This window comes from Barbatula barbatula (genome assembly GCF_947034865.1).
Source record: "Barbatula barbatula genome assembly, chromosome: 20".
NCBI lineage: Eukaryota > Metazoa > Chordata > Actinopteri > Cypriniformes > Nemacheilidae > Barbatula > Barbatula barbatula.
In genome coordinates this window covers 8,619,963-8,647,949 of record NC_136783.1, presented here as the reverse complement: position 1 = coordinate 8,647,949, position 27,987 = coordinate 8,619,963, and the positions used below count along the sequence as shown (strand labels likewise).

The window sequence follows — 27,987 nt, the reverse complement described above, 5'->3', positions numbered from 1 at the left end:
ACAAGAAAATACACTTTCTTTTTGAAGTGCGTTTATTTCTCTGGAGGAATGCTTGAACATTATTAAATAAAACCTGTACAATATTTACAGTCAGATATTTTACATCCGGTTTGGTCACATGCAGAAGTAAATCTGTACAAACATTTACAACGCTTGGGAGGAGCCTACGCAATAAAAGGCATCTGAAACCAGTTTGTACTCCCACTGCGTTTTACAACCTCTCTGCACCTGCCTTCACCTCCTCCAGGAGATCGATAAAACATCTGTTAAGCTCAAGTCAGCAGTTTTACATTGACTCGAGCACCCGAACGGCTCCGGAGCGCTGCTGACCCAGTTGACAGGTTGTTTTGTCAAAGCCTTTAACTTCAGCCTTTTTTCTCCATTACTTAAATGTCTTTTCTAATCTGTGCATTAATTGCATACCTGGGTTGCCAGGTAACTAGGCAGCACCTCTTTAAAATAGATTTTATGCATTAGGCATTTGAAAAGCAGCATTTTTCAGTGGCATGATGTTGTGCACGCACTGAATGGAGTACATCTCTATGAGAGGTAAGGCTTAAAGCGTATTGCTGTGTGGCTCTGTGGTTCGGGCTGTGAGAGAGGGCATAAGGCAGCCGGGAAACATAAATTGGCAATGAAAACCTGCTAGGGCTCAATCATCCAGGTAAGCGCTACACTTACAAAAAAACTATATTTTTGTAAGTACCGTGTTCGTGGTATAATTATTTCTGAACCATGCTATATTACACAGTACCACAGGGGTCTGGGAATCAGTGTTCACATGTGTCAACTATCGGCCCTTTACAGAAAACCTTCTATTGTGACTATATACAGACGAAAAGCTTAGACAGCATGTAAATAGCATGCAGCACTGACCAAGAATATGAAATATAAATGATACCCAAAGCCACAACAAATGTAAGCTCCGTCTAATCGTACCAGTAAACTACAGCGATAAAGCTGAACGGCATCAGGAAGATAAACCCCAAAAGCTTTTGATACATTTAAAGTTAAGACCGACGAGCACCAGGAACTGCAGGCCATTGACTGGCATGGCTTTAAAAGCGTTAAGTGTTTAAGGTTGTACCTGTCAATCTCAGAAGCCGCTCTGGGAACCAATGAGCTTTCAGATACGAGAGAGCGAGAGAGAGAGAGAGCGAGAGAGAGAGAGAGCGAGAGAGCGAGAGAGAGAGAGAGAGAGCGAGAGAGAGAGCAAGAGAGAGAGAGAGCGAGAGAGAGAGAGCTGAAAGGCTGAAATTATCAGTGCGGATGACGTTGTCAAACTGCATTTGTAAGAACATTTCACAGCGTTCAACTACACAGAGCAAGCTCGTTCCCAACAACACTATAAATAAACCAAAAAAGCATTATTATTATTTCTATTTTCATTTCTAAAATGAAATGAGTTAAAGACAAACAGTCTTGTAATCTCTCTTATGAGGGGCACTTATTGAAGGGTAATAGAACATATGCAAAATTTTCAATGATTGCATGATTATTAAAGGGCTCATTCACCCCAAAATGAATATTCTGTCATCATTTCCTCATCTTCGAGTTGTTCTAAACATGTATACGTTTCTTTGTTCTGATGATATATTTGTAAGATATTTGTAAGAATACTTGGAACCAAACAGTTCTTGTCCACAATTGACTACCATAGTAGAAAAAGTGAAGTGCCCCAGAAATGTTTGATTTCCTACATTCTTCAAGATACGTCATGTTGTGTTCAACAGAACAAAGACGTTAATAAAGAAAATTTCCTACTGTGACAGTCAACGGTGCCCCAGAAATCTCAGTTGCTAATATTTTTTCAACTACTGTGTTCAACCGAACAAAGATATTTATAGAGGTTTGGAACAACTGGAACAACTTTCATGACAGAATTTTCATTTTGGGTGAACTGTCCCTTTACTCCAGTGAGAATGTTGTATGTATAGAAATGTGCAAGTGATTCTTTAAACCAAACTTTGGCAACGTATATTTCGTCTGATCTCTTTTGAAAGCCCAAAACACTGGAGCGTTACTAAGCGATGCACAAAAAGTTCACAAAAACAAAGGTTCTTTGAAGTAGAAAGCTCTGATTATTATTTAATAAATTTGGCCTTTAAAGCCTGGAACTTTGTAGAAAGCGTCCAAATTGCATTTGTTTTTATGAGTGCATTATTCATACGTACTTGACAGACCCAACAAAATTGGGTCATATAGTCGTAAAGGGCCTATACTGCAATGCTAACTCCTGTAAACCCACATACAGCGTAATGAGGATAAAATACAGTTTTAATAAGAGTGCAGGACATACTGCCAAATTAAAATAAGAGACAAATGCATATGCTGCAATCCACTAGAATCTATTAACCTTAAGTATTAACCTAAACCCCCTTACAGCATTCTTTCTCATAAATATGTATGTATGTATATGAGCTTTACAGTATGCAAATGGCTCCAGCAATTGGGTATCAAAATGGTTACTACTGCTCCTGGAGAACCCCAAAACAGTCTATCGAAATGTTCAAGATCACTAAAATATGACAAAGTTCTGCTGTGCGCCTCCAGGATTGGGATACCGACAGATCCCGACCAAACCAAATTACATTTTCGCGCACAAAGCTGTTGTAGCTTTAAATAACAAAGCAACTTTGTGACATCTCAATGCATTTGACAAAAAAGAAAAAGAAATATGAAAGTCCTCGCTGAACATGAAAAAAGGGTATTTTGCACATTTTGATGAAATAACTTTGGCTTCGTCATATTGGACAAAGGGAAAGCTCTGCGCTCTGGAATCCCTGTATGCTTCTAACTTAATGTGTAGATATGTACCGTGGGTCGTTCATCAGATAAACCGCATCGCTGTCAGTGGGAGACAAGCGCTTCTCTTTTACAGCTGCTCGTGCGCAAAGCTTCAGCGTTAGGAATGGGATTGCCAGGGGCCACCAGAAAAGGATGTCAGATAAGAGTGATAAATACGCTTCATTACAACAGACTGTAAATCTCGGGAAAGGAGCGACACTCGGCGCGAGAAGATCGATGCCTTAAAAATAAACAAAGTGGCGTGTGTTCTACCAAGACAAGCTTGCCAACGCCCACGTTCCCCCATCAGGCATGCGCTATTCTTCAACACAGAGGCGGCTTCCCGTTTCATTTAGGAGTCTCGAAGGAAAACGGTCCCTAATTTGACCTACTTTAACACCGCTGCCGTGGTTATCAGCAGATGTTTTTAGTGAAGTGAAAGCTTCTGGTTATTCTATATGAAGGGATTTAAAGAGACGCTTCACTCAAAGATGACAATTCTGGCATCGTTTATTCACCCTCAAGTTGTTCCGAACCTGTATACATTTTGTCTTTAGGCTGAACGCGAAAGATTCTTGATTTAATGTTTGTTTTCCAGGTTCTTCAAAATATCTTCTTTTGTGTTCACCGGAACAAGGAAATGTATACAGGTTCGGAACAACTTAAGGGAGAGTAAACGATGGTAGAATTGTAATTTTTGGGGGGAAAACCATCCCTTTAAATAAATGGTTAACCAAAAAAAAGTATCCTTTTTATCCATTATTTCATTCAAAATGTTCTAATAATACACAAAAGTAAAAATACTTTTTTCTTATACATATTTAACTTGCTCCTCTTTTCTATACAAAGACCCTCTTCTGTATGGCAGACCCCATTAACCTTAAGTGTATAGGAAAAGCAAGTGGGAAATTCTGTTTTAATAATGTTGTTTTCAACCGGGTTTGGCAACAAGGGAAAGTAAATGACATATATTCAAGAAAAAACATGTGCCAGACATAAGCACCATAAAAAAAATCAAAACTGCTCCTGAATCAAAAGCGTTTGTGCAAATTCTTCATACCTTACCTTATATTCAAAAGACTGGATCGTTGCTATAAAACTAGATTCCCATCTAGCAATCCAGTGTTAGATTCTTAACAAAGCATACTAAGAATCGCCTTAAGTTATACGCAACAAAGACATCTTGGGCATTGCTGCCTTAAGATCAGCCGCTTAAACCTGAGGCGGCATCTCATTCTGCAGGCTTCAGTAGAACATCTGGCCAGTGTCACAAAATTCAACAGTCGCCAGATGAGATGGGCTTATTACACACGCCCTCGAAATGCCCGCTCAGCAGATTCGCAATACTGCTTACACTTCTGAGAGCTCGATTCACACATCTGAAAGATAATAAAGCTGGGGATCCTGGAATCAGTGAAAGTTTTACACCCTTAATTTAAACCTGAGCTAAAGAACTAAATATTCACAGCAACGGGAAACAGAAGAGGACGAGCTTAGAAGCAAACGAAGCCTGTCGGAGGAGGGCTGCACAAGGTTGTTTGTCGCTGTGGAAAGTTTAAGGAAACTTGAAATGAAACCTCGTATGGGCGCTGAAATGAGTGGAAGTTATTGCACAACATGTTTCAGAAATAGGATCGGGAATGCACAAGACACAAAGTGTCAACCTTCAAGAGTCTTTATGGAATGTTCTGGATACAGAAAAGATCTGGAGATCATCTGACTCTGTATAACAACAAAAAAGTTTTTGTGCCACTTGGTTTTAAAGTGGTCATCCTTCATCTTGGATTCTTCAGTGTCACAATAAATATATAGATAAAGTCGTCACAAGGACAATTTTCATTAGACAAGAAAGTGTATGTCCACACTTTCCTCTACAGACACTACAGTGCTCAAATGTGTTGTGACCGGAGTAGCACCTTAAAAAAAGGAGCTCCTCAAACCGGTTATTATTCCTCATACGCCAGGTTTCCTTTACAGGTGCGTCTCGTCTTCATAACACAGGCCTACATAAACCGTAAACCTCTTCCTTCATGGACGAGACCACGGACCGCCGGAGGTCAGACTCGGATCTGATGAGCTCATGGACGTCCAGTTAGCAACAGGCACTAATAACAATCTCTTCACACACAGGATCGTCACCTTCTCTTTCCCATCTTCGGATGCCAGATCTTCACCGTCATGTCACTGTGGGAGAGACAAAAAGAGCAAAACATGAGAGGTGGAGGAGAAGCACAAGGCCGATAATCAGTAAGACAGAGACGCTTCGTTGCGTGAGTCTTCAGATGGCGTCCGTGTATCATCTCACGGCGAAGAAATGGCACAGACATCAAAACCGAGAGTTCACAAAGAGAAGCTCACGCACGAGCCCCTGCTTCTCTCACCAATTACGCTCGTGCACCTTTTATCCCAAATAAAAATCAAAACCCCGCTGTGTGAAGAAGCTTTGAGACCCTCGTGCTTGCATCTCACTGTATCTCTGATGAAAAAGATGAGATTTATATCGCTCTACAACGCCAATGAATGAGTCATTAACAGGACCGGATGAAACGAGGAGGCATTTTTGCCATTTTCAGGACCAATTATGAGAGGGAAACTGTATTTTTGAAGAAAGACGGTTTAATTTAGTTGGAAGTTCTACATTCGTTTTGATAACACAAAATAACCAAAAAAGCAAAAATATTCAAAGTGAGATTTGAAGGAAATTCGTATTTTATGGCTTTAACAGTAAAATGTCATAACATCCTTACACAATATATTTATGTCATGTGCCACTCGTCCGCCATGTTTGCAATGCCACAGACAGCTTTTTACTTCATAGCAAGACAACAGGCAGATATTTCTAACATCGCTGGCAAAAATCGGAACTGAATAGAATATTTCCGATAGATAAATAAACCTGACATGAACTGTACCAGGCTTCAGGCTAGTCCCAGACTAAAAAAAAGGAATGTGTGACCTGTCTTAACTGAATATAACTTGCCCAGAAGTATCTTAAAATATATCAGTGCCGTTGTTTTGTCTAAAGATGCACACCAGTAATGTTTTCTTCTGAGGCATTTTTATAAAAGCGACATAAATATCTTAATTCAACAGTCCTGGTTTAAAGTTCCCGAGTAAAGTGACCTTAAAATATGTGTTCTGTCACACAACAGAAAAGTGTGTTATTAACCACCCAGCCAAATCTGAATGGAGCAAAAGCATCAAAATATTGGAAAAATAGGCAGGAGTCTTCTCTGAAACGCTGGGGGCGTGTCGGCTGTCGCCCCTGAAACCACACCCACTCGCAGGAAAGCGGCCGTTGTCATGACACCGTTTTTAAACTGTCAAATACCGCTAGGGGCGGGGCCATGAATGCACGGACGCCCATTTCGTCATCGAGTAACCGTTTTAGGCCCGCCCAGAAAATCTTGAACACAGAATTGGTGAAATTCTGAGCCTTCTGAGCCTTTGTAACGTGTTTCAGCAGAAAATCTTGCTCTCAATATTTTTCTAACATTTATGGTGTTTAGAAGAAATTATTTGATTATATTATATGAAATAATAAAATGTCAATTTGTATTCATGTTGACTTTAAAGCAGCAATCTATAACTTTCCCTATACGCCATATAGCCATCAAACATACAATTTCAGTTTACTTTACATATTCATCTTCAGACAAGTTAACATTAGATGGATTCAAACAGACTTTTTTATGAAAAATATCGTTTTTTTAATAAGCTGACTTTTGTAAATAATGTATTTGTGCAATAATAGACAAATAATAAGGCTAATGTTAAGAGTTATGGGAGACTTTGTCTTGCATGTGGTTTATTTCTAACAGCACTAGCACAATGAGGTTTTCAAATTCAGCCAAAAAACACTATGCAGCAATGAGGTAAGAATAATGTTTCACTGCACTGTGGAGAAGTGGTCTTTATAAAACTTGCAAGGTTGTGCTAAAATGCACTTGGCGGAATAGTGCTTAATGGTTATATATGACCAGTTAAAACAACATTATTGAGGTAGATATGGGGAAAGGCACTGGGTCTCAAAGGCTAGTGGTGCAGAATGTATCTTGTGGTACCTGGACCTTAACTACAACCAATTAAAAGGATTTATGTCACCCGCCTTAGAACACATTTAAAGCTGAAATAGGGTTTTCTTGGTCTCTTTAAGATGCTTCCGCTCGGGTGGGAAAAAATAAAGTTCAGGGTTTAGTGTCTAATTAGCACCATTTCTCTTTTTGGCCCGAAGAAAGTTCTGTGAGCTCAAGTGAAAAATCAAACAAGAGAGAAAGAAACTGGTGCCAAGTAAAAGACAGCGAGATGTAATAAACAGAGCATGAAACGGCAAGAAAGACGGACAATAGCAACAACAACAGAATGACACAGTTGAGCGGTGTAGTTTGTTCTGAGGCGTTCTGTGGCTCACGTCCCATTGAGTGCTTTTGAAATGATGCCACTCGACTTGTCTTTAACCGTGAGAATCGGTCACGCCTTTACTCAAGTTTCTACACTCAATCAATCTAATTCAGTTTCTGACCAGTAATGCCATAAAGGGCCTGGCCATTAACAGTGCTCAATCCAACAGCAAAGCACAGTGTGACATTTGTGCACAAATTTCCTTTTTGAATAAAGTTGAATAAAAAAAAAATCTTATAGGGCAAAACCTATAGGATAGTGGCAACTTGAAATAAACATGTAACTTTACAACTAATAAGCATTTGGGGTGAAAGTAGTTAGTCCTTTAATGTCATAAATGGATTTTTGTTGTAAATATGCCTGACAAGATTGTTACACCGAATGACATTTTAGTGGGCGTGTTCTGTAAATCAGGGGGAAATGTATGATATGCATTTTTTGTTTAGAAAAACTAAAACGCAATAAGATTAAACAGAAAACGGTTTCATTTTTTTGGGCACAACAACAATTTAAAGCGGTATTACACTTATTGCTTTTATGTTTAAACCCTTTTTCGTCTTTGACCCAAATAACATTCACAGTGTCATAAATTCTTGTATATTTTGTGTTTTATATGATTTAAAACAATGGTTTGATTACAATCCTATAGACCTTATTGACCTGCTGTATAAATACTTATTGAATATTTCATTATATTGACATTTAATATGAATGTACATTATGGTTTGATAGAAAATGTATAGCATTTTTATTTATCATTTTACGGTTTCTATTTTGTTATATTTCTAGTAGGGCTGCACAATTAATCGAATTTTAATCACGATCACGATTTTGGCTTCCCACGATCAAATTCGCGTGATCGAGCGATATTTAAAATGCGTCATTCATTTACGCTTTGTATTAAAGTTTTTTTTTTTTTTTAAAGCCAGTCTAGCGCGCTGTAAAGCCGCTGTCTGATCACGTGCGTCCATGCACCAATAAGAGTTGTTCCCTGCAGCGCGCAGCAGCTCAGTCAGTTTCCAGATGTAGACAGTCACAGACAGAAGACAGAGTAGCGTGAGGAAAATACCACAACAGATAGCAGGCTATAATCTATTTTAACAAAGAAAAAATGTCTAACGTAGCAGAGGGAGCGGCCGAGGGGCTTGTCCCGAGAATCGGATCGTCATCCATTGTGTGGAAACATTTTGGGTTTAAGGCAAGTGACACAAAACAAGAACAGGTCATATGCAAAGAGTGCCATAAAGTTGTTTTGGCACCACAAAGCAACACAACGAACCTCTTTAACCACTTAAAAAAACACCATAAAGTTCAATACGATGAATGTATGAGGGCGAAGAAATGCGTTGCAAAGACTAATCATCCCACAACATCAACTCAGACATCCATCGAAGCGAGCCTCTTTAGCGCATCACCATACCCATCCACCTCCCAAAGACACAGTGAAATAACGAATGCAGTCGCATTTCATTTGGCTAAAGACATGTGCTCAATAAACACGGTGACAAACGAAGGCTTCAAATTCTTGGTCAACACTCTGGATAAACGATACTTGTAAGTAAGAAATACTTGTGCATCCCGGCTACAAGTTCTCCCTCTGAGAGGGTGTTCAGCACAGGGGGGAATGTGGTGACCTGCCTTCGCTCATCCCTCAAGCCAGAAAATGTTGACAGGCTAGTGTTTCTTTCCAAAAACCTGTAAACTACAGTCTTTTCGGCATTGTTCTTCTGCCTTGAAATGTTCTTATTTGGTTACATTCTGTTATGGAATATTTGTTTCTTATTGATTGTATATTTTATTTTTAGTTTTATTCACATCCATTATGCAGGTACAACTTAAGTTTATATTTTGCTTCCTAAAATATATTTACACATTGTAAAATGTAAAATAGTGCCCTGTTAAAGTTTTGCTACATTTTCTTTATTGTTTTAATTTATTTTAATTTATTCTTTAAGGAGATTCACTGAATTTTGGTGAATAAGAGGACCTATTTTATTTTGATGCACATATCTGTACATTAGCAGGAATGTTGCACAATATGGATGTGAAGGCAGTAAATGTAATTAGCTTGTGTGACAATAAAAAATTGTTTTGGTTAAAATCAACAAATAATCGTGCTAATTAATCGTGATCTCAATATTGATCAAAATAATCGTGATTGTCATTTTGGCCCTTATCGTGCAGCCCTAATTTCTAGACTCCTTTCCTACTGCATTTGTGGTCAAATGTGTGTTTTTTGTAAAGCTTTTTAACCCTTGTATGCCGTTGCAGGTCAATATGACCCGTTTAGATTTATTAATTGTCACAAATATCAGTTGAACTTGTTTTTTTGTCTTGACATTTTTCTTATTTGAGTCATAAACATGTGCTTTGACTTATACGAACCAAAATGTGTTACGTTGTCAAATTGAGCCGCATAGGCAGCCATACAGAAGTACAAATGTTTGTCAGTACTCTTCAACTTCAGTAAAAAAACTGAAACGTGGCAAAAACAAATAAATAACTTAAGGCGGTGACTATTTGCACTAGCTCCGCCCACCAATAAGTGATTGGAATAGAGAAAGTGTAAGAACGACGCCATTTTAAACCGGGACTCCGGTGGTGTAAGGTGTAAAGTCTGAATAGCTTGGCATGGTAGACAAGAGTCATAAAATAATCCAGATAAGAAGACCGTTAAACAAGTTCAACATTGAAATAAACTGATTTATTCATACTATATTCGCCTGGTAGTTGTTGCATTCATTTAAAATTATTATTTAAACTTATGTGTGTGTTATTTCTGTGACAAAACATATATATTCTACATGTGGGCACCGGACAAATTAGTGTTTATGTAGGTACATTGGCTCGTGTCAAAATGCCGCCAGGGTGCAGCTCTGTGCCCTCCTACTTCTGCTGATAGCGTATCAATATTGAGTTTGACCTCATGTGATTGGACAAATCTCAACCGTTTCACAGAGAATCCTATAATCACCCAGAACCCCGGTACAGAACATTATGAGGTTTCAGTTATCATTGTTTCTGTTTACTCTCACTTTGGTTTTTTCACTAGTAACATGTTCTGTAGTACTAACAGTAGTTGTTTTACTAGTTTACTATAATAAATAATAAAGTATACTGCAATATTTTCTTATTTGGACTGGCACCTACTGTTAATAAACACCATGACATACTTTGATAGCTAAACCTTTTTTAGCATCAGCCGCCACGGCGATATACACTGCAAAGCATTTAACATATTGTATGTGTTATTTTTTATGCTGTATCCTATAATCACACTTTCACACTGGCACTGGAAGTCATAACTTCTGCCCGGGCAGAATTTTAGATGTTTTTTAGATGTTTCTCAATTCAATTCAAAACTGTAAGCGGAAATATTCTGTAAAACTACCAGAAATGTGTATGTGGCAGATAAGGATGTGTACATATTTGTTTTCTTCACTGAATGATAAAAACCTGTGCTTGCACATCAGCAGCCAATCAGACCAGGCGAGCTGTCATTTTTGTCTTCGACGTGCGTCAGATAATCTTTGATCAAGTTGTGCGTGAACACAAAAAACACGTTGTCTCCGATTCAGATGCATTCATTGTGGTATAAAAAGTGTTTGGTTTGGAAAAAAGGGAATGGTCAAAACTCACTGGAACACATTAAAAGATAACACAGACACAGAGAGAGGGCGGGAGAGAGAAAGGACAGTACCAGAGGGAACCAGAGGCAGGAGGTATTAGAGCAGGCTCAGGGGAGGCTGGTGGCACGGCCCTTGATGGCCAAGACCCGCCGGGGCAGACAGGGCGTGAGCCCGGGGACATAACTCCACAACTTCACCCGACAGTCGCTGTAGTTATAAAGACCCAGAGCAGAAAGGAGTAAGAGGAAGAGAAACGGAGAGAGTTGAGGGAACAGGAGAGCTTTGTTAGCGGCACATTAATGAAGCACAGTCAAACAATCCCAGAATCCCCTTCCCACGCCATCTGCTCTACAAAAAAAGCGGCTCAGAATGACACAAAACTAGGTCTTAAAAACATTTTAGTCCGATTGAACTGAACATTTTCAAGTAGTCTGCTGTCTGGAAAAAGGCATCACAGGAGAACAGAGACTGAAGATGGGAGGCAGAAATAGATATGCGAGTCATAACAGAGCTGATGACCTACTTCAGACCTTTCTCTGTGTCGTAAATAACCGCTATCATTTTCCATTTCGAAAATGACCATATTTAAAATCCCTGCATCTTGTTTACCCAAAGCACCTACGTGTCTGTTATTTGTCCTGATGCACGCACCTGGAGGCAGTGAAGATCTGTTTGGAGTTGGTGCAGATTGCATTAATGGGACTGTCGTGGCCTTTGATCTCTCCGATGGGGGTGAAGTTATCCACGTTCCACACCTTGAGCATGCCTGCCCTGCAGGCGCTGAGGAGCATGGGTCGCCCGGGAACGAACGCCAGAGCGCACACCCAATCCTTGTGAGCGTTGGGGATTTGCTGTGGGGATGGACAGATTTAGCATGAGTAACAGAATGATTATAAAATCCTGCTGGAAGATGCAAGTGCGGTTTGGCCATGAAAGCCGTTGCCGAAACATTGCTACGGTGTTTTGCAGGGCTTTTATTGGTTTAGCTCATAGAAGTCCATCGATAACTCGCTGAATATTCTGCTTTGCAATGCAACTGCGCGCATCTGCTTATCCAGCCTTGGGATTTGAAGTCTCGTAACAGTGCAAGACATTGATGCATTTAAACAAACCTTGCGTATAAGTAAATACAATAGCAACCACCGCTTATATTACAAATGTCTTTGATAAACACATCTTCAAATTAAAATACAACTCACCCAAACAAGTAATACAAATCTGAAACACAGATGTTATAATAAAAAGAATTGAAGGGAATTATGAGGCTCTGCATGTCACTGCGCTCGATGCATTTCTCGGCTCTAACCACCAGATTCCCGACCCGTGGGGAATCCGGGGAAATTCTCATAAAGGACAGCAACCAGAGCACTTTATCTTGGCAAATTTACACAGTCGTGCAATCTGAGAGCGAGGCCGGGTTATTGGAGGGTGTGGTTAGATAAACACACTGCTTAAACAATTTTTTCTACTTTGGGATACCAATGCTACTGCATTAAAAATATATATGAATGTGTTATTACAGCTGTGCATTGATTTAACACGCGCTTAATAGCAGGAAGCAAACAAATGCTGAATAATTGTGTGTAATGGAACCATATCTCATTAATGTGACGGTATCTTTTTTTATGTCTATTTTGATGTTATGTTGACAGTAGGTCTATGAAAGTTGTACAAGCGCCTTGGCAGATGCAAGTTGTGCTTCATAAATCAATTGAAATGAAATATCTCTAAACACATGTCCCATTTTACTGCAAACTGTCAGGAACCAGGAAAATTAAAGACTCTTAAAGTGATTCACCCAAAAATGAAACTTCTGTCATCATTTACTCGCCCTCTTGTCATTTCAAACCTGTATGACTTTCTTCCGCAGAACAAAACCGAACCGAACGGTAACCGAACAGCGCCGCCAGATTTTTCTTTTTGGTCGAACTATCACTTTAAGGACACTTGGAAACTATATCGGGAATTTCCTGTATGTGATTGTTTTGATCGCTTCTACATAAAATGCTAAATGGTTTTGTACAAATCTCTTGACCGGTGGAAGTCTCGTTTTTGTAAAACCCATTTTCATGTCGGCTTAATATAATCTTCTATTATGTCTGACCTTTTCGCACCGGTTAACCGGAACTTTGGTGCGTGTTCTTATCTAATATAATCAATGGATGAAGGGCTTGGAACTGCACAAACCTTGGAAATCGCACTTATAACTAATAGCTTTTTCAGCTGTCAGACGGCAATGATGTCAGCAGACGCTGACAAATGAAGCCAACCTACATTTATAGACACAGCAGCAATAAATGCTGGATTATTGTATCTTAATAAATACGTGTATATTTTCTCTTGGATAATGGATTTTATTTTGTCAGTCATGTAAGCTGTTTTAATCTTTAATACACTTTACACATCTTATGCACGTACAGTACAAGTTTACAGCTTTTTTCTCAATATGAGAATTTTTTATTTGAAAAATTAAGCACTTAAATAATTTTTTGAGAAAAAATTTAAATGGAGGATGGTGTAATGGAGGTGTTTGAGTCTATAGGTAAATGCTTTGAAATTGTAAAAATACAGTGGAATTTGCTTTGCTCTTTGCACAGGCAAACTAAACAGATGATTGACACTTTTTGACATTCATCTCAACGTCAAAACGTGTCCCAATTAACCTGAAATGCCCCCATTAAGTCAAAACAAAAAATGTTCTTTGGAAATGACTAAATCGTTTGGAGGTGTCAAAATTTTTTTTCCTTTAAACTGTTTCAAGAACCACCGTTAAAGGTGATCAGTGCCCATTTTCCAATAAACAAAAGTTGTGTTTAATAGAGATGATAGAAACATCCGCAACAAAACTCAAGCAGTATTGTATTGTATGGTAATGTTACTGTACTACTTGCAGATTTACATTTCAGAAATGTGTATTTGAAATGCATTATATGTTGTATACGCATAAATATTTCTACCTGAATCAGTTCCTGCTGACCCAGATCCCATTTCTTAATGCCGTTGTCACGGGAACCGCTGAACAAGATGTCGCCGTGTACGGCAAGGCACTCAATCCCATCATAATGAGGGGGCTCAAAGTTATGAGCCGGTCCAACGTTACCCTGGGCGCCCTCCGCCACGTCAAATATCTGCCATGAATCAAAAACAACACTTTTCTCTTTCACATCATGAATCTTTCTGTGTAAAACATACAGACCTGCCAAAATTCGGACAATCTTACAGATTTCGATTTTCAATTAATGGTATGAGAAATCTATGGTGGATTTAAATCGCACCTTCACATAATGGTCTTTCGATCCGGTGATCACTTGGTCCTTGCCCCCACCAGAATAACCAACCGTAAGACACATGACTGAGCCGATATGTCCCGTCAGCTTCCCTGTGGCCTGCATTCTGCGCACAAAGGCCACAAAACATTTGATTTCATGGGGTCTTTAGTATTTCATGCTGTAGTATTTTCAGAGGAGAAATGTGTAAACAGTGACATGGTAACAGAAGAAAACAAGCCTTTGCATGCAATCCACCTGCCTTAAAGGTTTTTCAATTCATCAATAAATGTAAATACATGTAATGCTTCTGTTCTGAGGGCAGTGAACTTGAGTTAAGAAATGAACTTTGCACCTGTTGAGGTCCCAAGTACGGACAGTGTTGCCGGCAGCAGCGTACAGCACGGATCCGGAGGGGTTGAGGGTGATCTGGTTGATCTGGTACTCGCCCTGGGCTGTAGTAATGGTGCGGGTTGTTGTACCAGCACAGGCATCCCCTGAGACCACCTGACCCGATGACCTGAACACAGATCAGCAAATATTACACTTCTGCTCAATTTGCACACACATTTTTCATTGCTTTAACTGAAGCTAACTGTAAATTTCAGATACTGAAAAAGACCCACGTGAATGTCCGGACACATTTAGCGGAGTCCCGAATGTCCCACACTTTGATATACGAGGTGGAAACAGTGAAGACCAGGCAGGAGTTGCGACAGTATTTGACAGACACTACATTGTTTGGGTGTCCCTTCAGAGTCACGATTTCCTGCCCCGTCACAAGGTTCCACATCTTACAGGTACGATCTGAAATCCACATCAATTGAATTCATACGATTTGTAGAACAATCACAATATATACGAGCTAAGCCATCATGTCAACTGATTTTGCTTCAGGACCTAGATCTGTCAAGTGATCAAATGACACCACAACACAACACTTTAAAAGTATTTAAAAAAAACGCTACCCCACCACTGATGGAAATTTCTGAGAATCTATGATTTCAGTGTTATACAATAGGGGGCGATGTTTTACATCTTATAAAAGACTACAGCATCTATGGATCTAAATGCAACGACCATTGTTCTAAATCAAATCTGGAGAAGTCACAAAAACCCTTTTATAAAAAAATTACTTTTGAAGAAACCTACCAACATCCGAGAGGTGATAAAAGAGCACATGAACACATTGAACAACATGAACAAGGTTTCATCAGACATGCCTGACTCCCAGGCTAGTCTCTAATGATATAACTATTTATATTTTATTTAAATTATGGTACTAATAATTTGGATTATTTTACTGTATAATCACTTTATTAAATAAACGTTGAATGTGTTCTGTAGTTCAGTCGCATTTAAAAAAACTGTATGGTACATTGACATGTAGCGGTCGAGCTTGATATCGCAGTCTAAATAAAAAAATATTTGAGAGACAAGTTTAGCAAAGTAACAGTTCTTCTCGGTTTCTTTTGATTGTTATCAGTAATAATCTACAGGCACTCTCGTGTTTGTGAATGTGTACTGGAAGTTAAGTTAGTGTGCATGCTCAGTAACGTTTATTTATGTTGTTAGGATGAATCCGTCCATACAAAAAGGCTACTTTATTGCGTTTTACGATGGTATTTCCCTTACATAAAACAGCAGCAGATTACAAATTAAACATTGCAGTTTAGCGAGTAATGACTAAAGAAGTTCATTTCTTAGTCGAGTCTGCCCACCCTGCCCTTGTTGACATCAGTAGGCGGCTGTGCAGCTCAATAAAACACTCAACCCGTGACCTCGGCAACAAGAGAAACATATTCGACCCGACTTGTGTGCTAACAGTTGTGTGAGTGTTAACAGGTTTCAGACACACAGCAAGCTGGTGAACAGGGTGTAATGATGCGTGGTGTACCTTTGGAGCCAGTGAAAAGCAGTTCATCTGTGGCATCCAGACACAGCACGGGTTTGGTGTGACCCTCAGCCATCGCCACGCACTGCAGAGGGGCCGTCCTGCCCCCCTTCAGCCCCCCTGTGGGATTTATCACACCCCTGCACAACAACAAGCTGCATTTTAAAACACGATCGTGAATGGAGGAAATTTGTGAGGTGCTAGGTTTAAGAAAAGTAGGTGGAAAGGATGTCGCAACAGTACGTGTTTGTTCTTATGAGTCTAAATAGGACAAGGCCATCTGTTGAAAAACGAACACACAAAAGAACATGTTGTGATATCATCATCTGATGTGATAAAGAATAATATAATTAGCAAGAAAAGAGAGAAAAGTCTTCATCAGCCCATTTGTGAGGTTTGGAAGTCACTATAACGGCCCGTCTCTGAGATTCCTGCTGTCAAACTCTGCACACATCAGACCCCCAACCTCCCCCCACTCCCTCTCACGTTCATTATCAACGTGCTGATACTTAATTAGCTTTATCAGACTCCGGCTGTGATTTACATCACCCGCGAGCAGGCTGCAGTGTCGTCTCCCAAGCGTCTTCCTCTCGGAGCTTTGCGGGTCGTCCGGGACATGACAGACAGCAGCGCGGATAAAAGTCAGTGAAACAATTGAACAGTCTTCATATATGGAGCAAGTGCTAATTATGTCCTGTCACAGCATCCAGCAGGAGGGAAAGAAAACGTGATTTTCACGTAAAGCTAACTGTAAAGGGGTGGTCACACCAGACTCTGCGTTTCATTCGCATCCATTCATAGACATGGAAGTTTACATTTCCTGTTTTGCGGGACATCAAGTGTAAAGACTAATGGGGGACATAAACATCTTGACGAGATCTGGTCCATATAGCTAAATTATCGTCGCTGTGCTTCCAAAACCTTGTAGGTCCAATTTTTTGGGAGTTTTTTTCAGGAAATGGAATAAAAACTGTAAAGGTTGACAAGCATTGTAATAATAATAATAATAATGATGATTGTAATTAAAAAAATGTATCACAAAATATGTAGATTCAAGGTTTCAAAAGGACAGCAGCGATATGATATGATCCAAATAACTAAATGTTGATTTCCAGATCTTGCTTTAGCACTAGAGTGAAGGGCTGATTTTTCCTTTGCTCCAATTTGAGAAATAAATTTGGATAATTTGGAGAAAATATCAATAAAGCGTTTCACCACTTGCAAATACGTTATTTTGTTTAGTATCTTTAAAAATGAAACCATCCCTATATTACAGATTTATATTACAACTTATTCACAATCCATGTATCTTGGTGCTTACTGTCGCCATTTTTGTCTACTGGAGACTGTCCATTGGTGCTGTTTTTGGCCAAAAAATCATACATTTTATAGTCAATATTCATGATAGTATTGGTATCGGCAAGTACCAGAAAAAATATCTGTATTTGTACTTGGTCTTTAACTATCTTTCCTGTAACTCCATGATAAGAGCATTGTGTTAACAACGCAAGGTTGTGGGTTTGATCCCAGGGGATTGCAGATACCTATGTAAAATGTATAGGATAATGCTATGTAAGTCGCTTTGGATAAAAGCGTCTGCCAAATGCCTAAATGTAATGTAAATGTCTTTGAAAATGTTACCATTACAGGGATGCTCCGAAACAATTTTTCAATGTAATATTGATTTATTAGTATTTATTTAAAAAAAGTATCATTAGCCATCATTACTATTTGGTTTGGACTAATCTCACATGCATAAAGAGATCTAGTGTGCCTGTCGCCTTAACCTAAATACCTAAATGGGAAACCATCTGATGTGAACTGAAGCCAAGCTCTATGCGAGGTGTGTCTCGGAAGCTTAAATTGGCATTTCAAAGACGTTTGCTTGGTCTTTGCTGGCAGTGTACCACACGAAGAGGGTCGCTTTTTTCCTCTTCAATGTCCATATGCCCCTCTCTTAGAAAAGTGATCAGCATTTTTGGCTGTCCAGTAAAGATAAAGTATTTATCTCTAAAATCCCCAAAGACTGCGACTGATGGATATGTTAGAACTCTAGACAGGGTTATCCATTCTCCTTGCCATAATGTTGGAAAGAGTTGTGGATGTCGTATACTCACATACATAAAAATCCATGTGCACATATCTGTGTTCGTATGATGCATAAGAACAGGTAGTTGCGTATGTGTGTAATGAAGGAGGAACTCTGAACGTCTGAGAACGCAGAGCGGCATGAGCCCTTTCAACTTATTTATAACCACATTACAGTTGAAAAGACCCTCGCTGGAGACAAGCGGCTCTTTCCAGTCTTTGACAGCTTGTGTGCGAGTTAGATGCTCCCAATTAGGAAGCACAGACTTTCCCAGCAGCTCCTTTAGGACACTTCAAACCTCAACTGGTAAAACACAGTCAAACTGTGAGTCAGGTCATCCAACCCATCAGTCATTGAGACCGCGGCCTGACAAAAGCGAGCATGGAACGGTTACTCTCAACACTTTTGGGTCTCTCGTGTTATGAGGTTAGCATTTCATAGTTGTGTTTAAAGGACGAGAGACTTGCTATAACCATCACACGACACCTGTCACAATCATTCACATCGCAATTCAGTGGTGAGCAACACCCAGTCTTGGACGCCATCCATAAGCCTCTTCTAAATCCCACAACAATAGCACAGGCAAGGCGGCATACGATTGAAAAACGAAATCTCCACATCCGTCGTGAAAAGCACCAAGGAGCCAAGTGAAGGTAACGTGCACTGACAGCTGGCAAGCCGAATTTCTGCTTAGATTTATGATGGACCACCACCACGGGCTAAACGCAAGTTTCTATTGCAGGAGAGACTTTGAACACACATGTTGTTTTGATGGAGAAGAGAATTCTTCAATACGCCGCTCCTGAACTTCTGCAACTGCGAAATAAAACTTCTCTCAAGGATTCACACACTTAAGGGACTGTGACAAGTGAAGAGTCTGCCGGGATGCTATCTCATTTCTTGACTCATTTTGGCTCTTTTTTTTCCATGTTTCCCCGTCGCGCGGATGCCAAATCGCAGGGGGGTTCAGCTCAGTAGTGACCCCTCCTGGAAGTAGAAAAAGTCCTTTCTTTGAGTAAACAATCCGACAAGCAAACAAAGGCGGCGTCACTTTCCGAAAACCACCTTCCGTTTGGTGTCAATTTCATCCGTCCGAAAGCTTCGCGACTACGGTTGGGCCTGCCAATTAGCCCACATACATTGGCAACCTGGCAGGGCTAAACAAGCCTTCCCCTCCCCTAAAAAAATAATGAGGCTCTTCCTCTCTCAGGCTGACAGCGTTCTCGACCGGCCCAGTCTCGGAACGCTCTTTGCTGCCGGCCGAGCGAGACGGAAATGAAGCTGGAGTTTGGGATGAAGGGAAATTGGTCTCTCGTGGGCCGAGAGCTGCCGCTGTCCGGTTTGGCATCTGTGAAGTTCTAATGATGGTGGAGCCGTCAAAGCCTCTGTGCGGGCAGTCTCGCTGAGGTGACAAGAGGATGGCTGATTAAAGAGGAAACTGGGACATCTCGGCTCTCTGAGGACAGATGTAACACGAGAGGCAGCTGTTGGCACATTTGTGCTCCCTAAAGGGGGGGACTCCAGGGGGGCCCAGTGAACCGATGGAGAACGGGCTCAGGACTAACACAGTGTGAAGAGTTTAAATGTTAGCATTTGTAAAAGAGCTTATGTCTGCGTGATCTGAGGAAGGAATATTGACTTACAAGCTACATAGAAAAAGGATTTGACGAAAGCTGAATTCAAATAGCATTTTACTTTTGATGTTGTGCTCTCCAATGCAAAACATATCACTATGATGTAATCGTATTCTGGGTGGCTTCCAGGATGTATTTTTATATAGTTGGTAAGCCATGCAGGGTGGCTTGTTAACTGGCATTATCTGATAAATCTGGTCCCTGAATAGAGCTCAGGGTTCCCCTTCCCACAAAACAAAAATATATTCTGTCATTATTTATTCACCTTGTGTCATTCAAAACCTGTATATATATGACTCTTTCTTCTGTGAAACACAAAAGAAGATATTTTGAGAAATGACACCGTGGTTTTGTGTCCATATAATAGAAATCAATGGGGGCTAATGTTTTATGGTTACAAACATTGTTCAAAATATCTTCTTTTTTGTTCTGCAGAAGATAGAAAGTCAAACAGGTTTCGAATGACATGAGGATAAGTATATAATGTTTTATTTTCACCTGCTTAACTTATCAAACCCCTGAATATGAACAACAGTGATGCTTCGGCAGGCATCTTTAATAAACACCACATCATTTATCCACAGCAGAATATTTCGCTCATTCGAGCAGTGAAGTGAAGTATTACAATAGAACACGGAGGAAATAAATGAAAAACGCTTGCAGTGTTATTTCTTGTTGTGAATGTCAATCAAAGAAACACAGGGTGCTGTGCAATGCGGCATGTGAAGATTACCGTGACACACCAAAAACAACACTCTATACAATCACAGTCAGAAACACAACATGCAAGCCCAGAAACATCAACGAAAATCTTGAAAACACATTAATTTTCACAAGTGTGTAAACCATACACATTACAACAAACGGCAACAGCAAGTTTAAAAAACATCTACAAACCAAACCGTCATGCAGCACATAAGCAAATGAGGAGTGAGCTCAAAGTTCTGCACCGTTCAAATGGGCTGAAAGCAAAGACAACAGATGCACAAGACAAATATAAAACATGTGAAGGGAGAGGTGGGGGGTATATACTGCTTTCAGGATATGGAGCCTTCTGTGTTTTTCATGGATAAACCAAGAGGGGTGTTGTAATGAATGAACCTTATCGGATCGCGTTCCCATAGGGGGATTTAGAGCGGACCACTGTGCTTCAAAGCATAAAAGCCTTCCCTGTTGACTCATTCAGCCTTATGGAGATCAAAGAGTGTTAATCTGAGAAAAAAAACTGTGTATTCTTAAACCGCTACATAGATACAGAACTAAAACATCATACCATGAAGTCTATGATCATGCTGTTTTGTTGCATTTGGGAAATAGTCGATTATCTTCTGACAAGTTAAGCCAGCTGTCTGCGATTTCTGCCCTTAAACAGATTAGAATCTCGCTGGAAATTTGGGGCCGAGTTGTTCAGAGCACTCCATGTTCCATCACAGAGCCATTAGTTTCTAATGGGATCAGGCCCGTCGCGACAAGGCAAGCAAACCAAGCAATTGCTTGGGGCCCCGAGCTGGCCGGGGGCCCCGAGCTGGCCTGGGGCCCAAAGACAACAACTGGTTAAGAATAAAATGCAACGACAAACTGAGCGCCCCTTTGACAGTCAATGCAGTAAAGTGCAATGACACTTTTATTGGGATCCCCCTCAAGGGGCCCCTTTCGTGATCTCTGCTGCCGGCAAAAACAAAACCTCCGTCGGCAGTCATGAAGCGGAATTATGCTTCAGGATCCCAAAAAAGAAAGAAGAGAAAGGAAGAGGAGGATAAGAATAAACAAGATAGTGGTAAGTGATAAATTACACTGGATAAAATAGCTCTTCTTGTCTTGGTGTCATTTTGCAGCAGATAGGCTTGCAAAAATATGTTAGCTAACGTTACCTGTAACCTGCCTGACGGCAAATGCTGCTTGTAACGAACAGTTAGTGCAACTTCGGACGGAATATGGTTACATACTACTGTAATATGTTTTTTAACGGGATAAGGAAGATGCAGATCTGTTCCAGAATCACTGTTTATCGTATTTAATGACATGACATTGCTATAGCTTTGTAATAGGTTTTGATGAAAGTGGCATAACGTTAGCATGCTATACTAACTATTCCACCGTGATGATCTATTTACCAAATGGGGGGGTTAGGAAAACCACACAATAAATTCCGTGAATCAAACATTAGCTTGGGATGTTTTTAAGCATTAGTAACCCTTAACAAAGTGTTATAAATATCTGGTCGTCTATCTATGTAATGTTTATTGATATTTTAAAATGGTTTCTTAAAGGTTTTCAAATAATGTTTAATCATTACCCGATACCTAATATATTATATGATAGATATAATGTGTGTTACAATAAACTGTTAATTTACAGCACTACTAATAATTAGTAAACATATAATTATAATTTCATTGTTTGTTAACAGTAAAAAGACTGTTTGCTAACAGTTAAATGACAGTAAACTAAAGATTAATTAACTATCAATTTACCATCTATTAATGATTGTTATTATTAAGTGTTACCATCTTTTCTTTCTCCCTCAAGGTGCTTTGCTTAAATTTCTCAGCCCTCAGGCTCTTCCTAAGGAGACCTCCACTGATGATGGTAGAGTGAATTTCTCTCACTGAGCTGAGCTGTTAATAGTGACCTCTTTCAATATGCTAACAGTGAAATGGTAAAACGTACTTCACAGGTAATTTCAGATTTTTTTTTCAATTATTTTCCCAGCTACACCATCAACTTCATCCTCAACATCAGATGCATCACTTCTCAGTGCTGATGTTTCCTCCATAGCACAAGGTACCACCACAAGCTCTAGAATTACAGCTGATATCCTGCACAGCCCAGAGTTTAAACTGATAAGTGTGTGCTGTCATATTGTTAGAAAAACAACAGTGCAAATCACTATTGAATTCCCACCAAACTGTGTAAATACCAGTCACTTTAGCCCATGGATATTTCAGAATGTTTAATATACAGTAGTGCCTGTCAAATTTCTAGGTGTCAGACACTCAGTGATGAATTCTGTACCTCGACAGATGGATTATATTGATAAAAACATATTTTTTCCCCAGCTACACCATCAATAGCATCTCTCACAGTGGAAGACACTGCATCCAGAACAGAAATTGAGTCTGCACCACTTCCCAACACTGAGGTTAGCTCTACAGCTCAAGCTACCTCAAGCACTGTAATAATAGCTGATGACCATGAAAATGTTAAAATGTTCACATTATATGCAACAGCAGTATTTGCACTGTAATTTTATTTTATTTATGCACAGTATATGCAACATGAGTATTTGAACTTTAAACATGTTTTGTTTATGCACTGTTTATGCAACAGCAGTTTATGCACTGTAAACCTTTTTTATTTATATAAAGTGTGGTTGAACTTAAACTTTATGGCTATGCTGTGGTTCCTGTAGGCTTTGCGTGTGTGCGGGCGGGTGGGGCGGGGATTTGGGGGGGCCTCCATGTCCATTTTGCTTGGGGCCCCCAAATTCCTTCAAACGGCCCTGAATGGGATAACAAGAACATTCGAAAGAAACGAGAAAAATGTAATCATGCTGTCAGGATAATAGGACAAGCAGAGGTGGAGAGAAATCGCAGTGTCGCTGTATTGGATAAGAAAATGATATTGAGTAACACAGAAAATTGAAACTGTGGAGTTTGTCAGTATATTTTTGGCTCCTTTTTAACGAAAACCAGGAGAAATCGTGAGTCAAAATGATTGAGATCACCGATTAAAAACGTATTAAGCATGTTAACAAGTTAGGCTGGCATATCACTAGTCGATTTTCTAGTCGTAAGCTTGGATTTACAGAGTACTTCATCTTTAAATCAATCTGCTACTATCTGACAAATTAGAAAATAGCTATGATCCCAAAAAATGACATACACTTTTAGTAGGCGAGTTCACTTTGATATCAGGGACAAAATCTTGGGGCTGTAAAACGATTAATCGCATCCAGAATAAAAGTTTGTGTTGTTTGTGTTTTACATTTTATAGGTCTGCGTACTGTGCATTTACATTTTGGAAATATTTACATGTATATCTTTATATTTAGCAATCATTTAAATTATACATAAATAAATGTATACGTATAAATATAATATACATAAATTATACATATAAATACAAGCAACACGCACGCACGCATTTTAATATACATAAAATGAATATGCACATTACACAGAATTATATCATATGAACACAAACTTTTATTCTGGTAGCGATTAATCACGACTAATCGTTTGACAGCCCTACAAAATATCGGAGGTAGTTTTTTGGTTTAAAAAATGAGTCCAAGATTTCTGCAAAAACAGCTGGTAGAAGTGAAAACAACCAAAAACGTGTTGTTTGGAGTCGACGAGTGGGCTGCCACCTTTAGACGAGTTTTTAATAGGGCTTGCCAACAGCTCCACAGGAACCAAATCAATCCAATGATTTTGTGTCATGAGCTGACATTTAAAAGTACATTCAGATCAAAAGTTCAATTTCCAAGACTGCCTTCCTTCCTCTGATTCTCAAAATCCTTCAAGCTATTAAGTCCGTCCATAAGTCGGTCCGTAAGGTTCATTCAGTTCTCACAGTTCACAGCACGGCACGCAAATGGAAAGGGGACATGCACGCTCCCGCCGTAACCGCACCCCGTGGGGCGTGGCCGGGCGGGACGACAGGAAACAGAATGACAGACAGAGATCTCTACCTGAGCACCTCCGAGAGAGAGGAGTCGCTGTCATCCGACCTAAAGGGCAGAACGGCAGTTGGGTTAGGGGAGGGTGGGAAGAGTGAGTAGAACACAGAGAGGAAGAGGAGCCCTCCAGGAAGCAGGCATCAGAGAGGGGGGGTCAGGAGCAAAAGGGGAGGAGTTAGCAGGAGGGGTTATGCAAAGTTCATTGGATGGGGGTTACTGGTAAAAGACTCTGGAAGAGCCCACTCAAAACTTACAAACGTCCAACATTGATGTATTTCCACATCTCTGTTGTGGTTGTCTCAATTGACTCGATGTTTTTATTGAGAAAGAAAACATGACTCATAAAACAGGCTGGTGTTTTAGTGAGACACATTATCAATACACATTTCATCCAGGCAGCATCTCCTATTGAAATGATGACAACACTATAACACTCTAGGCTAAATGGCTCTGACTATTTACAGCGGCAATATACAAACTAGTGGAGTATTCAAAGCCTTTAGTGGACACAGCAGACATAAAGCACACATTATACGAAGTGCTACAGTATTATATTAAATTGGATGATTTCCACGAAACGTGCAAGATGCGATGGGAACAAAAAGCAAACAAATAACGTATGCAAAATAACAACATACTGTATTACAATGATGTGCATGAAAAAACATACATACATGTTTCAAAAACGCATTGAAATTGTGGTTTAAGGGAAAGCAGTTTAGGTGCTTAAAAATGAAGTTTCCGACATCTAGTGGTGAGGTTGTGAATTGCAACCAACGGCTCACTATACCCTCCTTTTCGAAGCACTACGGTGGCTGACACAGAACTAAGATGTCGTCACGTTTTCGCTTCTTCGCCAAAGGAAATATATTTTTACGAAACGCACTCTGTAGAGCAGTTTGTCCGTTTGGGGCTACTTTAGGGAAACAACGTGGTGTATTCCCAGTAAGGGGACCCGTGGTGTATGGAAATAGAAATAGCTCATTCCAAGATAATAAAAACATGTAAGGGGTTTAAATACGGCTGAAGATACAGTATATATGACAAAAATGTCTAGTGTTGAGCTCTATCGACAGCGTCTGTGATGACAGGAGGTCATTTAGACTTGTGTTTACAGTAGTGTAGTTGCAATTGAGGTCTATGGGGCACGGCATTGCATCAGGATGAATATTGGCATTCAATCATTTAACTATGTCAGTAACATGTAAGGGTGGTAAACCCTGTCACTTTTACACAATAAATGCAGAAAATACATAACTATTTACAAAGATATTCTGCATGCAGCAAACTCCACAGGAGTCATGTTGGTAAAGCAAAACAAGAAGATAATCTGCTTTAACAGTTCTTGCACTACTAAAAATGCTGATTTGGACAACTTCATAGCTCAAAAAACACTGTTTTGTACAGAGGAAAATAAACAATAATATAGCATTATGAAATTAGTTTGAATCTCTTTGTAATGTCTTTCCTCATAGACGTCCTGAGGGATGGGTTAAAGCCAGGGATTTTCCATAAAGTGCTATTTTCACGCCACTGATACTGTCGATGGAGCTTAACATATACAATCCGATAAAATGAAAACTTAAGGAATTTCAAATCACATGAGCCAATATTTTAATCACAATAGAACATAAATAACATAGCAAATGTTTAAACCGAGAAATTTTACTTATCTAAATTAGCTCATGCCTGCTACAGGTCTCAAAAAAGTTGGGACGGGTGCATGTTTGCCATGGTGTAGTATCTCCTTTTCTTTTCAACAATTAGCTCAATTCAGGTTATACTTAACCCTAAACATTTCCTTTAATTTCATATCAGTCTTTCGATTACCAAATGTAACCAGGCATTCTCCCGTAAAATCCATTTGGCTTTATCAGACCAAGATCAGGTACAACTGCAGAAAAGGATTATGGGTCGCATGGGCTTCTTTCTCATTCCGAACAGGAACCGATTCGCATAGGCGAATAAGGGTCAGGCCCACCGATCTTCTTCAGTATGAATTATCTACATGCTGTGGCGTTTAATGAAGGCAGGGCAACGTTTTAAGAGTCAAAAGAGAAACAATATGAACTGCTGGCAGTCCCTCTGAAATGTTAATGAATTGTCAAACGTCATTACTTCTTTATAATACAGATTCTGAAGGTTTCAAGAGACACAGATGGTTGTTTGAGAAAAGGTTTCATTGCCGAGTGACCAAATGACAGGACAGTTTGGTTGGGTGTCACGGAGACATTAACACCAATTTAACCGTTGATGAAGGTCTATTAATACTGGCGTGTGTGAATATCTCGGGTCTGCTGTCCGGTTGTGTTATTTTGTGCTAACTCAAGAGAAGACTGAAAGGTTGTCAAGATTCTAACCTCATCAAATCTGCCCAATAGTCATGTGAACGAATGCAATTCATATTTTAAAGTCTCTGTGTACTGGAGGTTTTGATAAGTTTTACTCATATTCTTTCAAAGTGAAACAGAATATCGAATGAGAAAAATAGAGGGAGTGGCTTGTGTTTTCTATTGGGATTTGATTGGATATATAAAAAAGCCCTTGCATTTTAAAATGGAACTGGCAGCAATTGGGGACGAATTAACAGGTGCTCGACCCAAGCTGTCTAAGATGGCGTTTATACTAGCGCTTTTTCTTTTAAAAATGCATAACTCAGTTACGCCTGACGTTTACACTACTCCGGAGTTTTTAACCCTTAGAAAGAGAGACTTTTGGAAACGCTGCAGACCCCGTTTTAAAAGATCTCCAAATCCAGCATTATATGCACCGTTTCTATAACATCCATTACTTAAAAATGTAGTGAAAAAACTAACTACTGACTTCTCTCACTATAGTAAGAGTAACGAGCTGCAGGCCCACAGCGCAGCCAATCTTTACGCAGCGCAGCCAATCTTGATAAGCGGGTTTTACCGTTATTGCTCGTCGACTGGCATGTGGGCGGGTTGTGCTTTTCTGGGAGCGTTGCCCAATAAAAAGAATAGACTTATAAAAAGCTTTCCGAAACAAGTAGAAGTGCTGGGGAGTGTATCGAGCACAGAAACACTACGTCATACGTCCAACTCGTTTTTCGACAAGTTGACTATGGTAAGCATGAGAAGCCAGCACGTTTAACAGTCTAAAGAAGTCAGAATGCATGAAATAGCATGTTACCCCATCTTTAATTGAAGATTTTGAGGGCACACGAATTATAAAAACAGAATAACACGCACTGATTATAAACATTGCAAGAAAATAAGAAAACAAATTTTTCCTTTCACAGGGACTTTAACAAAGAAATAATGTTGAGAGGGGACAATAATGGACCCTACTTAAAATAAAGTTAATTCCTCAAATTTAATATTGAAAATGTTCCACGAACACACTTAACAGAAACAAAAATACACAGGCAAAAGCCACTGTAATAATAATGTCAGTAATCGGAATGACATTTTGATGCAGTTTCTAAGGTGTTCCAGGCTTTTTTGACCAATTAATCGTTTCTGCACATGGTAGTTTATTGCGACAAAAAATCTTTAAAACAAATGTGCAAAACATGTTCGATAGACAGAACACAAATACACACAGAACTGAAGAATGGGATGGCTTGGCTGAAATTACGTT

At 39.6% G+C, this 27,987-nt stretch overlaps 1 protein-coding gene across 4 annotated transcripts in view; it reads right to left on the bottom strand.

Annotated features, from left to right (window-relative positions):
* Nucleotides 1–6: 6 nt before the first annotated feature.
* kif21b (kinesin family member 21B) overlaps nucleotides 7–27,987 on the bottom strand; it is a 71,497-nt gene continuing 43,516 nt past the window's right edge. For 2 of the 4 annotated variants that reach the window (XM_079482470.1, XM_079482471.1), the window contains exons 27-34: nucleotides 24,397–24,435; nucleotides 15,981–16,117; nucleotides 14,710–14,890; nucleotides 14,439–14,603; nucleotides 14,093–14,210; nucleotides 13,775–13,945; nucleotides 11,469–11,668; nucleotides 7–4,971 (exon numbers count right to left, since the gene is read on the bottom strand). In XM_079482470.1, coding sequence (XP_079338596.1) covers nucleotides 4,923–4,971; nucleotides 11,469–11,668; nucleotides 13,775–13,945; nucleotides 14,093–14,210; nucleotides 14,439–14,603; nucleotides 14,710–14,890; nucleotides 15,981–16,117; nucleotides 24,397–24,435 — 1,060 coding nt within the window. In that variant the 3' untranslated portion in view covers nucleotides 7–4,922. The remainder of the gene's footprint in view (nucleotides 4,972–11,468; nucleotides 11,669–13,774; nucleotides 13,946–14,092; nucleotides 14,211–14,438; nucleotides 14,604–14,709; nucleotides 14,891–15,980; nucleotides 16,118–24,396; nucleotides 24,436–27,987) is intronic. The other 2 variants (XM_079482472.1, XM_079482473.1) reach the window with 1 other exon arrangement.